This window comes from Vespula pensylvanica, chromosome 7 (genome assembly GCF_014466175.1).
Source record: "Vespula pensylvanica isolate Volc-1 chromosome 7, ASM1446617v1, whole genome shotgun sequence".
In the NCBI taxonomy this organism is placed as follows: Eukaryota; Metazoa; Arthropoda; class Insecta; order Hymenoptera; family Vespidae; genus Vespula; species Vespula pensylvanica.
Genome location: NC_057691.1, coordinates 7909210 through 7920617, shown reverse-complemented (window position 1 = coordinate 7920617; position 11408 = coordinate 7909210). Strand labels below are relative to the sequence as shown.

The 11408-nt window shown below is 35.2% G+C and overlaps 2 protein-coding genes across 4 annotated transcripts; both read left to right on the top strand.

The window, feature by feature from the left end:
* The first annotated feature begins 299 nt into the window (after positions 1-299).
* On the top strand, positions 300-8372 carry LOC122630489 (extensin-like). Of its 3 annotated transcripts, none has more exons than XR_006327493.1 (15): positions 301-867; positions 979-1096; positions 1178-1291; positions 1362-1483; positions 1594-1790; positions 1875-2023; positions 2105-2170; positions 2268-2425; positions 2753-3694; positions 3807-4040; positions 4128-4180; positions 5404-5426; positions 5510-5613; positions 7045-7089; positions 7166-7259. XR_006327493.1 is itself a non-coding variant. In XM_043815026.1 (15 exons), exons 1-15 carry the CDS (start codon positions 826-828, stop codon positions 7712-7714), a joined length of 2832 nt encoding a protein of 943 aa, XP_043670961.1. In that variant the 5' UTR covers positions 308-825; the 3' UTR covers positions 7715-8372. The 3 variants fall into 3 exon arrangements, 2 of the variants coding, with proteins under 2 accessions (XP_043670962.1, XP_043670961.1); XM_043815026.1 differs by lacking the exon at positions 5404-5426 and adding an exon at positions 7443-8372 and having other exon boundaries at positions 308-867; positions 7166-7381; XM_043815027.1 differs by lacking the exons at positions 7045-7089; positions 7166-7259 and having other exon boundaries at positions 300-867; positions 5510-6574.
* A 154-nt stretch (positions 8373-8526) lies between these two features.
* Positions 8527-11408, top strand: LOC122630495. The gene is made up of 3 exons (XM_043815040.1): positions 8527-9791; positions 10013-10286; positions 10650-11408. The coding sequence occupies exons 1-3, from the start codon at positions 9779-9781 to the stop codon at positions 11188-11190; spliced, it is 828 nt and encodes a 275-aa protein (XP_043670975.1). The 5' UTR covers positions 8527-9778; the 3' UTR covers positions 11191-11408.

The window sequence follows — 11408 nt, the reverse complement described above, 5'->3', positions numbered from 1 at the left end:
AATTTTAAAAAAATGTCTCGATTGTTTGTAACAATCGGAAATGGGAGAGAACGACTCCTACCGTATCATTTACTCGTTATATCACTCCTCTCTAGTTATCCTTACGAAAAAATTTCATTTATTACAAAGCTGATATATCCTAACGCTAATTTAAATATTAACAATAGAATGCGTGTAATATCGTAAAAGAAGTTGGATGATTAAGAAAAATATTTTGATATTTTTTAAAAATTGCGAAATATTTCCCGATAACATTTTAAATAATAAAAAGAAAAAAAAAAAAAAGAGAACGATGGAAAGACGTCATTCTGGTCACCCGATGCGATCCATGTACATAATGGTCAGTTCATCGGTTATTATCGAGTGCTTACAATCACTTAAAAATAAATCAAAGATTAATTGATATGTTGCCACGTGATTTATCGTCGATATAACATAACGTCGGCTGCTGCCCCATTGTGGCTTCACTGAGTGCAAGTTTTGTCCAGTGAGCGACGACAAATAGCATCGAACTTGTGATGTTAACGAACTGCGTTTTATAATTGTAAATAATTTTACAAGTTCTTACGACGAATATACGATTGATATGTTATTGAAAAAAGTTTCAATATTTATGAAAAAATTAATCATCATGGATTGAGATACATTTCGAAATCACACGTCCTCGAATTTAACCTCTACTTTATGTGATTTGCAAGTGATACCGAAGAGAAATTTATTCGATTGATTGTTATAATTAAAGGTTCGATTTTATAACGTAACATGAAGTTTATATGATATTTAAGTAATATAGTGTGTATAAATGACAGTGTACATTTAATCTCCATGGCTAAAGAAAAGATTAGAAATTCTGAATCAGGCAACAAGGTAATATACGTATAAATTTGTTATTACAATAGATCTTTCTTTTTTTTTTCTTCTTCTTTTTTTTTCTTCTTTCATTTACTTTGTATCGTTAACACCAATATTTTTAATTAGATAACTTTTAAAAGTGGCGAGACATATACTTCAGAGTTTGAAATCAATGAGACACCTCCTAGTGCTAGGACTTTACTCACTAAAGGTTACATACAAGATGAAATTAATTCGTTCTCTGGTAAGATTCTTTGGAAAGAATTCGATTTTCTTACGAAACAAATGTATATTAAATATTTTGTATCCCGTGTCTTGCGTTTAGGAGCTACGGTATCGACCCGCGGACGTTTTATGACGGAACAAGAAAAGTTACGTTGTCCTAACGAACGGCCTTTATACTTATATATACAAGGACATTCAAAACATAATGTTGATTGTATGTAATTTTATTTCTTTTCATTTAATTTCATATAGAAACATTTTTAAATGTATCATTGATTTAACAGTGGCAATACAAAAAATTAATGAAATTATTAAGACAGAACATCAAAGTTCATTAAACAGACCAAGCCGATTTACTAATGCACCTCCACCTCTTATGAGTTTACATTCTGGAATTACATCAGTAGTAAGATATATATTTACGTTATTTATAATATAATCGAAAATGGTAAAGAGAAAATTATAAATGTTAAAGTATTTTTTGTTTGACGATAAAAAATATATTATTCTCGGCAGGAAAAAATATGCGTTGGTATAGAAAATGCACCGCAAGGTTTTGATCTACGAGGAAGAATTATAGGCATTGGTGGAGCAAATTTGTTATACATAAGAGGAGAGACTGGTGCGAATGTAACTTTAAGGGGAAGAAGCTCGCAATTTATAGATCCTGTTTTAGGATCCGAATCTCCCGAACCGCTTCATTTACATATAGAGTAAGATATTTGTTATTGCTTTATACATTTTATCATCGATATTGTTTCTGTCAAATAAATTTCTGTTAACTTTACACTTTATAGACATCCAAAACCAGAAGCGTTACAAAATGCAAAACAGTTGGCAATTAACTTAATACAAACAATGCAGTCCGAGCTGCAAACTTACATACAACAACAGCCACCACCAGTGCAATCTCAGCAGGTTATAGAACAACCTCAAATACAACCATGTACTGTCTACTTTTGTTGCATTTATATGCGTTGATAACATATTGATTAAATTTACTATCCAAAACTGTATTATTTTACAGCACAGTTTCAAACTATGAATATCGGTACTTTAGGGCAGCCTAACGTTGTTACAATACAACATCAAGGTACAATCTGTCGTCATAAATTTAATCTCGATTATATAGACGAATATGTCACTATTCGTATAAGGCGATAATCTATATAGAGTTACGTTTTTTACAGATATAATACAACATCCTCAAAGTAACGTGGTAACCCTACCGGCAACTATTTTGACAGCTACTGTAGCTGGAGCACCGGGTCCTGGAGTAACAGTTCCTCCTCCAGGAGTACATATACCACCTCATTCAGGACCATTAGTACCTCCTACGCAACCTCAGGTACTATTTTAGTCAGTTGGAAATCAGTCGTTTTATCGGAAAATCTATCTATAGAAAAAGAGCGGCGAAGGAGGGGATGGAGGAGGAGAGAGTCGTTACTTCATGTTCTGTCGATAACTTTGATGGCAAGTACCATCTATCGGAAAGAAACTCTTTTGTCGTTTCAAAAGGTAACTTTTATTGCGTAAAAAGTATTGCCTCGCGTAGAGGCTCAAAAAAGTTTCTCGATGAAAGATGTCGCTCGTTATTAACATTATTGACGGGGTATAAAGTGTTGCCTATTAACAGGGACGACGAGTTGCTTACATCAGTCCTTTTTATTTGAAGGAAATACAAACTTTTATGCCACCACCACCTGTTGGACAAGTACAATTAATCGGGCCTCCATCAAGTGTAAGTCAAGTGCAATATCAAATTCATCCTGGACAACCGCTACAAATTCAAGGTATCCAACCAGGGTCACAAGCATCACCGCAGCCTGTTGCTCAAATGTATGTTATGAGTCAACCACCACCACAAAGTCCAGCTCAACAGAATTTCATTTCGACTGCCAGTGTGCCAGTTAGCGGGGCAGTGTCATATGTTTATACCCAACCCAGTGTACAAAGACCTGCAACACCTTCGCAAGGAATGATCGAGACTGTTAATGTTAACTTACAACAACCACCTCCAGCAACTCCTCTAAATATAACTCAACAACCGCCACCACCATTATTACATCTTCATTTTCCTCCACCTAACTTCCCTCCAAACCAACCACCACCTCCTGTGCCTCAAACTTATCAGATACAGTATCAGCAGGTACAGGCACCTGTGTCACAATCACAAGCGCAGTTCGTTCTACAGCCTGGAGAACATATTGTGCCACCACAAATACAACAGAATCATGAACAACCTCAAGCTGTAGCACAGCACATGATTCCACCTCAATTTGAGGGTCATCCTCCACAATTTCACTTACAAGTTCCACCACCATCTACTCAAACTTTTTTGGTTCCTAATGCTCAATCTCCCCAACATCCTCAGCAACCCCCATTACCTCAAGGAGGTGAAATTCAGCATCAACAAGACGAGCAAGGTCCACTGCCGCAGCCGGTGCCTCCTCCGCAAATAGTACCCCCTCCGTCAGTGGCACAAATGCAAAATTCGATGAATGTTCTTACTAGCGTACCTCCGCCAACGCAGGCACCTCCTCCTCCGCAAAATGCTCCGTGGCTCTATCAAACGCAGCAACCGCAACAGATACCTCACTCTCAGGGTCAGCTACAGGTAATCCTACGAATAACGAATAACGAAAAGAACGAATGCATAAATGCGCGGTAGTAGCGATAAACGAGGTAATGAATTTTTTATAGAGTTTGTTTCGACTATTTTCTCATAGGTACAAATGCCACCTGGTAACATGCCACTTCATAATGCACCTCCGCCACAAATACAAGCGCAAATACAATATCATACTCCCCATATGCAATATCAAAATGGGCATATACCGGCCCAAGTACATTATACAGTGCAAACACCCCAACATCAACCCTTCGAACAAAAGCCGGATTCGCCTGAACAACAGAAACCTCATGGAGTGAAGAGAAGGTTTTCTGATATAGAAGGAAATCAGGTATATTTACGATTATTAGTTATTCAGATATGGGTATATGCGTGATAAATAATAAAATACACAAATGAAACCGATGTTTACGAACAGGAACCACCACCGTATCAATGTGGCCCTTTACCTGCTCAACGTCATGGCACAGGGTAAGCACATGCATACGTTATTTCAGTTGGTTTATCCTTATAAATTCATATCAGTCATTTACGATAACTTGTACGCCGATAGTAGGACAATCACTAGGTATAAAAATCAAGTTATCTTTGTACAAAGCGGATTTAGTATAAGCGAAGTGTTCTTTGAGAAGATTAGTAACGTACAACGAGAGATATAGTTTAGTTTTTATCTTAGAAATTTTTACTTAAATAAATATAATCTAATACTTTGCTTTCTTGCAAAGCATTCTTTTTCTCTTTATATTATTTATAATTTACATATATATCGGCATTGGTAAAGCATCGTTTGCTTATATAAATTTATGTTTCGATTAGTTAACAGTGCGAAGAGATATTGTACAAAACGTAGCAGAAAAGTAACGGAGGTAACATTTCAATCGAAACAATCGTATTATTGTTTGAACAAATTTTTTACAGAAACCTGCCTTTACCAAGACCGAGTAAACTTTGATGACTATATGGATTTCTTATGAAACTAAACAGATCTATGTAATAATTTATTTGCTATCGATGAACTGACGATCGTGAAACTTCACGTTTGTCGATTCACAATTTTTGTAATTATTGAGCATGTCACATCGATTATTTGTTAAGTATTGTATCTTAGATATAATGATTATTTAATCACGAATTTTTCTATGAAAAAAAGAAAAAAAAAAAAAAAAAAAAAAAAAAAAAAAAACAAAAAAAAAAGAAAAGAAACTCGATATATTCATATGTAAAAATAAATTTACGATGAATACTTATAATTTGAACAAGAATCACGGGCCAATGTCTGATCGTATGTCGTTGTCGTACGTCAAAATTAATGTATGGATATATAGAGTTTTATCACGCATAACTATATTTTTGTCACGAAAAATATATTTACATAGATTTGTTCATATCATGGGATAATTCAGTTATGGATAAGATTTGAAAAGGAAAATAATTAATAAACAAGCTTAATTGTCATTTAAATTAAGCAGTTTGCACAATGGAGGTTTTTATATTTAAAAAGAGATTTTTGCTTTCATTGTTAATTATAAGTTCCTTCATCATCAGTAGCAAGCCAAACGTATGCATCATAAAATTAAGTTTTATTTTGTAGAATTATCCTTTAAATAATCGACATACCGTTAATACGTAATGAAATAAATTTTGATACTATTAATTATCATCTGGTGAATTCAGGCTTGTTCTTAATATTTCAGAAATAGCCATGGGTGTGCATCAGGTGACTTTTACATTAATATATGAAATGCTTGCGTGCTGTTAACAACTTAAAAATTAATGAGTTCAACTGAATTGTTTAAGCAGAGAAGGTGAACGTCAACAGCAAGTCTTACATGGTCCATCGCCAGCAGGTGCCGGCCTACCCCATGGAGATCGAAACAAGCTGCTAATGCCACCTCCACATCCAGGTCTGTAACTAAGAGTATTTTATGCGAAAAAATGCTAGATATTTTTTTAAACGGAACAACGTAATATATTCATCACGGGGAAAGACTTTACACGCAAATCGATCGTTGTTTATGGTAGACCATTTTTATTTGCCATAAACATAAAAACAAAAAGAAAACCAAGGCAATTTTTAATCAAATAAATAATTTTCTATCGATGTAAAGTCGTTCCTTTACATATATTTATCCTTAACGTGTGCTTATAATTATTGAAAATAAAGTATCTAGCATTTTTTCTCAATACTCTTAGACTGTAGTGTTATTTAATGTAAATATATCCTTATAAAGATGATATAAAAAATGTTATAGGTGTTTTTTAATTTCTATTTTTTGGTAAGTCGCTTCTTTTAAATTTGCCTAAGTACTTTACAGATGGGCACGAGATTGACAAAAGGATTTGTGACACTGCTACTTTAGCTGCTTCAACTTTGTTTCTTATTATTTGGATTTTATGAAACTTTGCACATACTGTATGGCTACAGTAGTTGATTCAGGCATTCTGATTTTACTGCTTTTTTAGCAATGTTTCTTATTAATTACTAATTCATATTCGTATGCATATTTGAACATTATGTAATCAGCAAAGTTTTTATTTCAGAAACCATGAATGTCAAAGATACTATAGAAATATGGATCTGATATTTTATTAAATATATGTCGAGAATGTTAAATGTAACGAACATTGAAATATTGTAATATTTTCAACATAAATTCTAGGATAACGTATCTTTCTACGGTCGATGGAAATTCTTCTGAAAAGGGAATAGCAATAATTTATTTTGTTAATAGATAATATAAATTAAATAAAATTTCCAGAAGCATCCTAACAACGAGATTACGACGTTAGCGATAATTCGTTTCTAATCATTTGAAGTTTATATTGCAGTAAGAAATGCTGCTAGAGAAAACTAAACCGGACGAGTACATATATATATATATATATATATATATATATATATATATATATACATATATACGAAAAAGTACTATTAAAAATATTTACATTTTAGTTGTCTGAATATCGATCCGGAGTCTAATCAGGATTAATAATTATATTTTATCAGCGCAGCGTGTTCGGCGAACGATCATGCAAAGGAGATGGGACCAATTCGAAAGACGAATATAATTATAATTAATTTAACGATTACATCTTTAGCCTTAACAAAAGCCATGTGTTTTATTTGTCGCTGGGTGTATTATCAACAAATAAAAACGGACTTAACCGGCAAGAATATTTGTTTTTGCAAAATAATGTGCGAAACACAAAGTTACTTTAGCGTACCTCGTGATACTAATCGCAATATCGTAATCTAAAAGCGATTTTATGCGAGACAAAGTTTTTATAGTTACATCGATATCGTTATAGTTATATTAATCATTGGTATTATTCAGGTGAAAAGCGTAACGTCGATCCAAAACACACGGGACTAAATCCAGGTATGTAAGTTTATGAAAATTTTCTTTTGTTTAATTCTTACATAGATATGGATGAGAAATACTTACTCCTTTTTAGGTAATGAACCGGTATTAATCGCTGAATCCGGAGGTATGAATCCTGCGAGTGGACCGCCTTTACCACCACCTCCACCTCCGCAAGCACCTTGGCAATCTCATCATATCAGAGCTCCTTGGGGTAGACCTCCACCAATACCAAGAGAGGAACATCACGCGTTATGTCCTCCCAATTTACCACCCACGAATATGCCACCACCACAGATAAGACCAAGAGGTATATCATAATCAACTATAAATTTATATTGTCATTAATTATTTTGCTATTACGAAAATAGGTCATTTAGAAGGTAATCGTTCTCCCATTCAAAACACGGTGATGGATCATCCGCTAAACATCGAGTACAATCAAATACCACCGCATGCTGCAAAACCACCACCTTACAATTCGCATCCATTGATGCAGTCTATTTGCAATCCACCACCACCACCACCTCCGCATCAACAACAACGGCCTCAACATCCGGCGCAAACTATGCCGCCGCATTATCAAGTGCCAATCTCTCAAGCATATCAGCCACCGGCGCCGTGTCCACCATGGATGAATTGAAGTTATTTTGTATGATTTTCGCGCTACATGAATGTATTGATAACGTTGATACGTAAGATCCTTTATGAAGATCTTTAAAAACGAATTAACGAGAAACGTTGAACGAATGCAATTTGATATCGATTTGTTCCTTGATAGGTTATATATCCTTGACAGGCATACATACATACATACATATATATATATATATATATATATATATACATATATATACATATACATATATATGGTTATTGAAGTATACTGTAAAAAAAGGAAACAGTTAAGATATATTGTTCTGTAAAAATTTGTACATATTCCAGAACTTCTATCTAAGTTATGTAAGTTATAAGAAACGAATGATAAATTTATTATAAACCATAGGTATATGGAAAAAGGTGGTGTCGAAGCGTCCACACGTATCATTTCCAAGCTTCAAAAAGATTTAGTTTACAAAGACTTAGTTCGTAATTAATCTATTACACTCTTAATTATTACTTTTAATTATAAATCTTTTTTAACGACGACCCGCTACCATTAGCGGCTCAGAGTTAATCTATTTCTTTTTCCTTGCGCGAGGAAAATCGCAAATCGTTTTTTCATTCATTTGTTGGATGACCACCCGTTACGGAGTATGTAATTTTTTATGATGGCACAAATAAACAATTAACATTGAGAATCCAAACGTTCGTTAATGTTGAGAATTGGAGTAGGCGTAATCGTATTAAGTGTCTCGTTAAAAAATTCTTTACCTTGTTGTTTGCAGTAACGTTACGAGGTTGCTTTCGACGAAAGGTAAATCTAGGACGACCGAGAAAATCGTGAAACAGACGAACGTTGTAACGTAGACGATGTTGTAACACCGTCGTTGATCTGAAACCGTTCTCTACATCGCTGTAAACTGTTATCGAGCAAACATCGTTAAAGCCTCTGTGTTTTCGCTTCTAATTACTCGTTGCCCTGATTAGTGTTATGACCTGGCGTGCCTGTGAAAGGAAAACGTCGACCAAACTCGTTCGGTTACGTCTATGGCTTTACGAGAATTTCTAGTTCTATATTTCGATTGATTTTCCACCCGGAAAGTACAATTTACTATCCCGTTGATTTCCGAACTTTACCGATATATAGACAGAATGATCAGATTATGTGAAATTATTTTCATAAATTGAATATAAAGTTTGTAAAATCGACTTTGATAATCGATTAGAACGTTATGTCAACAAACGGAGGAAATTAATCGGATTAAATATAACCAAAGAAAATCTTAAATATTGAAAGATATGATCGAACCTATCGAAATCATTTTTCCAAGATGTCGCAAGGTTGTCCATCCGTTTCTCATCAGCTTGCCGCGGCATCGATCGCCTTCCGTCGTGCTCGTAAAAAATTTCCAAAGGATTACGGCGTAAGATCTAAGGACACCAAAGTAATAATGCCGATACGAGGAAGTTTGATTTAAAAGCGGTAACAAGTAATGTACCAATGAAATTTTTCTTTTTCTTTTTTTTTTGTTTTATCATAGACCGAAGTAGAATGGACCAAGAAAAATAAGAACGATCAACCTGCGAGCTCTTCGTCCGCGAAATGTATGACTAACAACGATAAATCACAGTGTTTTTGTTCGTCATCCGTGTACAGCGACGATGGTCCACGTTATTTGTCTGCAAAACAAAGTTTATCGATTAAACAAAGCAAATGTACGTGTTGTCGACATAACAAGGAATATTTCGAAGATTCCACAAGATGGTCGAACGATCAAAGTGCCGTTGGAGATGTTCTAGATAAAGTGTCAACTCGCGAACGTTTTATCGATGTTGAATCAAGGAAATCGGTAGATCGATACAAGTGAGAGCCTTACGATCTCGTTCGAGACCAATTTAACGCGAATTATTATCATTCGAATTTTTCTACAAAAGTCACGACCTGGAAAGAGATACGAAGAATAATTTTACACATCTCGCGAGAAGAAAATGTACATGCTGTCCAGTGTCTATCAAAAAATGCGTAGAAAATGATTCATCCAAGTTAGATTCCGTTGATCTTTTATACGTTGCATCCCACGAGAAACATTGTTGCGTTAATTCCATGGACAATCATGGTGAGTTCTACTCGTTAAAAAATTATAGCTTCGAATCAGGATTATATATTTTTTTTTTATCAAATATATATTTATATATATCTTTTTTCAAATATTTTAATTCATCATAATTTTATAAACGATCGACGTTGAACTGGATCGAATGAGAACTTTAGAAAAATATAGAAATTCGATCGAGAGATCGTTTCGAATTCGAAATTGTTAAGACAACACTGTTTCAGAGCGTCTCGTTGAAGACGGAACGCTTGACCATTTCTCACGAAGGAACCGGGACGATCAGGAGCTTCGTCGATCTTGCTCGAAATTAGATAGGTCGACGACAAGGAAAGAAGAAATCTCACCTTTGCTCTGTACGTGTGACCCTCGCTCCCCACGAGACATTAACCTCGATCTCTTGCAATCGCCCGAAGACCATCGGCCTCGTTTCTGTCATCGTTGTCCTGCCTGTCCTCGTCGCTCCTATCGACAACGATGCTACTTTTGTCAGCAGAAAAGGTTTCCTTCTTGACATTTTAAAGGGTTTTTCACTATTTTCGCGTTACACCGACGTACTTGACAATATTTGAAGTTATTTAAGAATGGTTCTATCGAGGATGAAAGTTTGTCTGTATAATTTTTCAACACCGTTCAACCATTTCAATCTTTAACTTTTTTCTTATGTTAACATTATAACAGGAAAAAGTTAAAGTACGACGTTGAAAAATTGAATAAGAACATATTGTTCGACGGTATCAGAAAGAAAAATAATCGAAATTGATTAGAAAGCAGTCCCGTAGACGAGCACGAACCCGTAAAACTAATTACGAAGACCTACGAACGTCTCTTTCTCTTTCTTTCCCTTTTTCTGTCCCTTCAAAGCGAAAGGATTTCTAATTTTCTCCCGGTCGGTTGCACGTGCCTCTCTATTCTGGGTAATCGTCGTGGCTGTTCGTCGAAGGATCACGAGAGGATACGAACTTATGGGAAGAAGGAGGAAGAGGAAGAGGAGGATGAGAATGTAGGAGTTATCGATCACAAAGATTCGATATCCATTCTCATGGAAAAGTATAAGTCGAGAAATGCGCAGGACGGGCCGACTCAGGAAGGACAGAAAAGGAAGAATCGATCGAAGGGAAACGAAAGAATCGGCAATCGTTACGAGAAGTCGCCGACTTCGAGAATTCTCGCTCGCGAAAACAGAAAGGATTCGATGGAGGGCTTGGAAAATTCTAAGAGTTGCGATCGCTGTAGATGCCAAGAGAATCGTCTGAGATGGAAGGAACAGGAGGAAAGGGAGCAAGAGGAGAAGACGCTGCTGTTCGATGATGGCCGTAATCGGATTCGTGGCGAAGGCGATTTCTATCGAAGGAAGAAGCCTGCCCGATCGAAATTCGGAGTACCCTGGAGACATACCTTTTGACAACCGTATCCTCTATCCTCTATCAGTTTACTTTTCTATACACATACTTTTTATAAGGTTTTTTATCCGCAAATTTTATAAACGTCTAACATTTTTATCTACCTTGTTCGCTATGTATATTGTATCTGATTTATTTTAACGCTTTGTTATATATAGAATTTATTACGAATGTGTAGAGTTGATAAAGATGTATTAAACATTTTTATTACGTATAAATT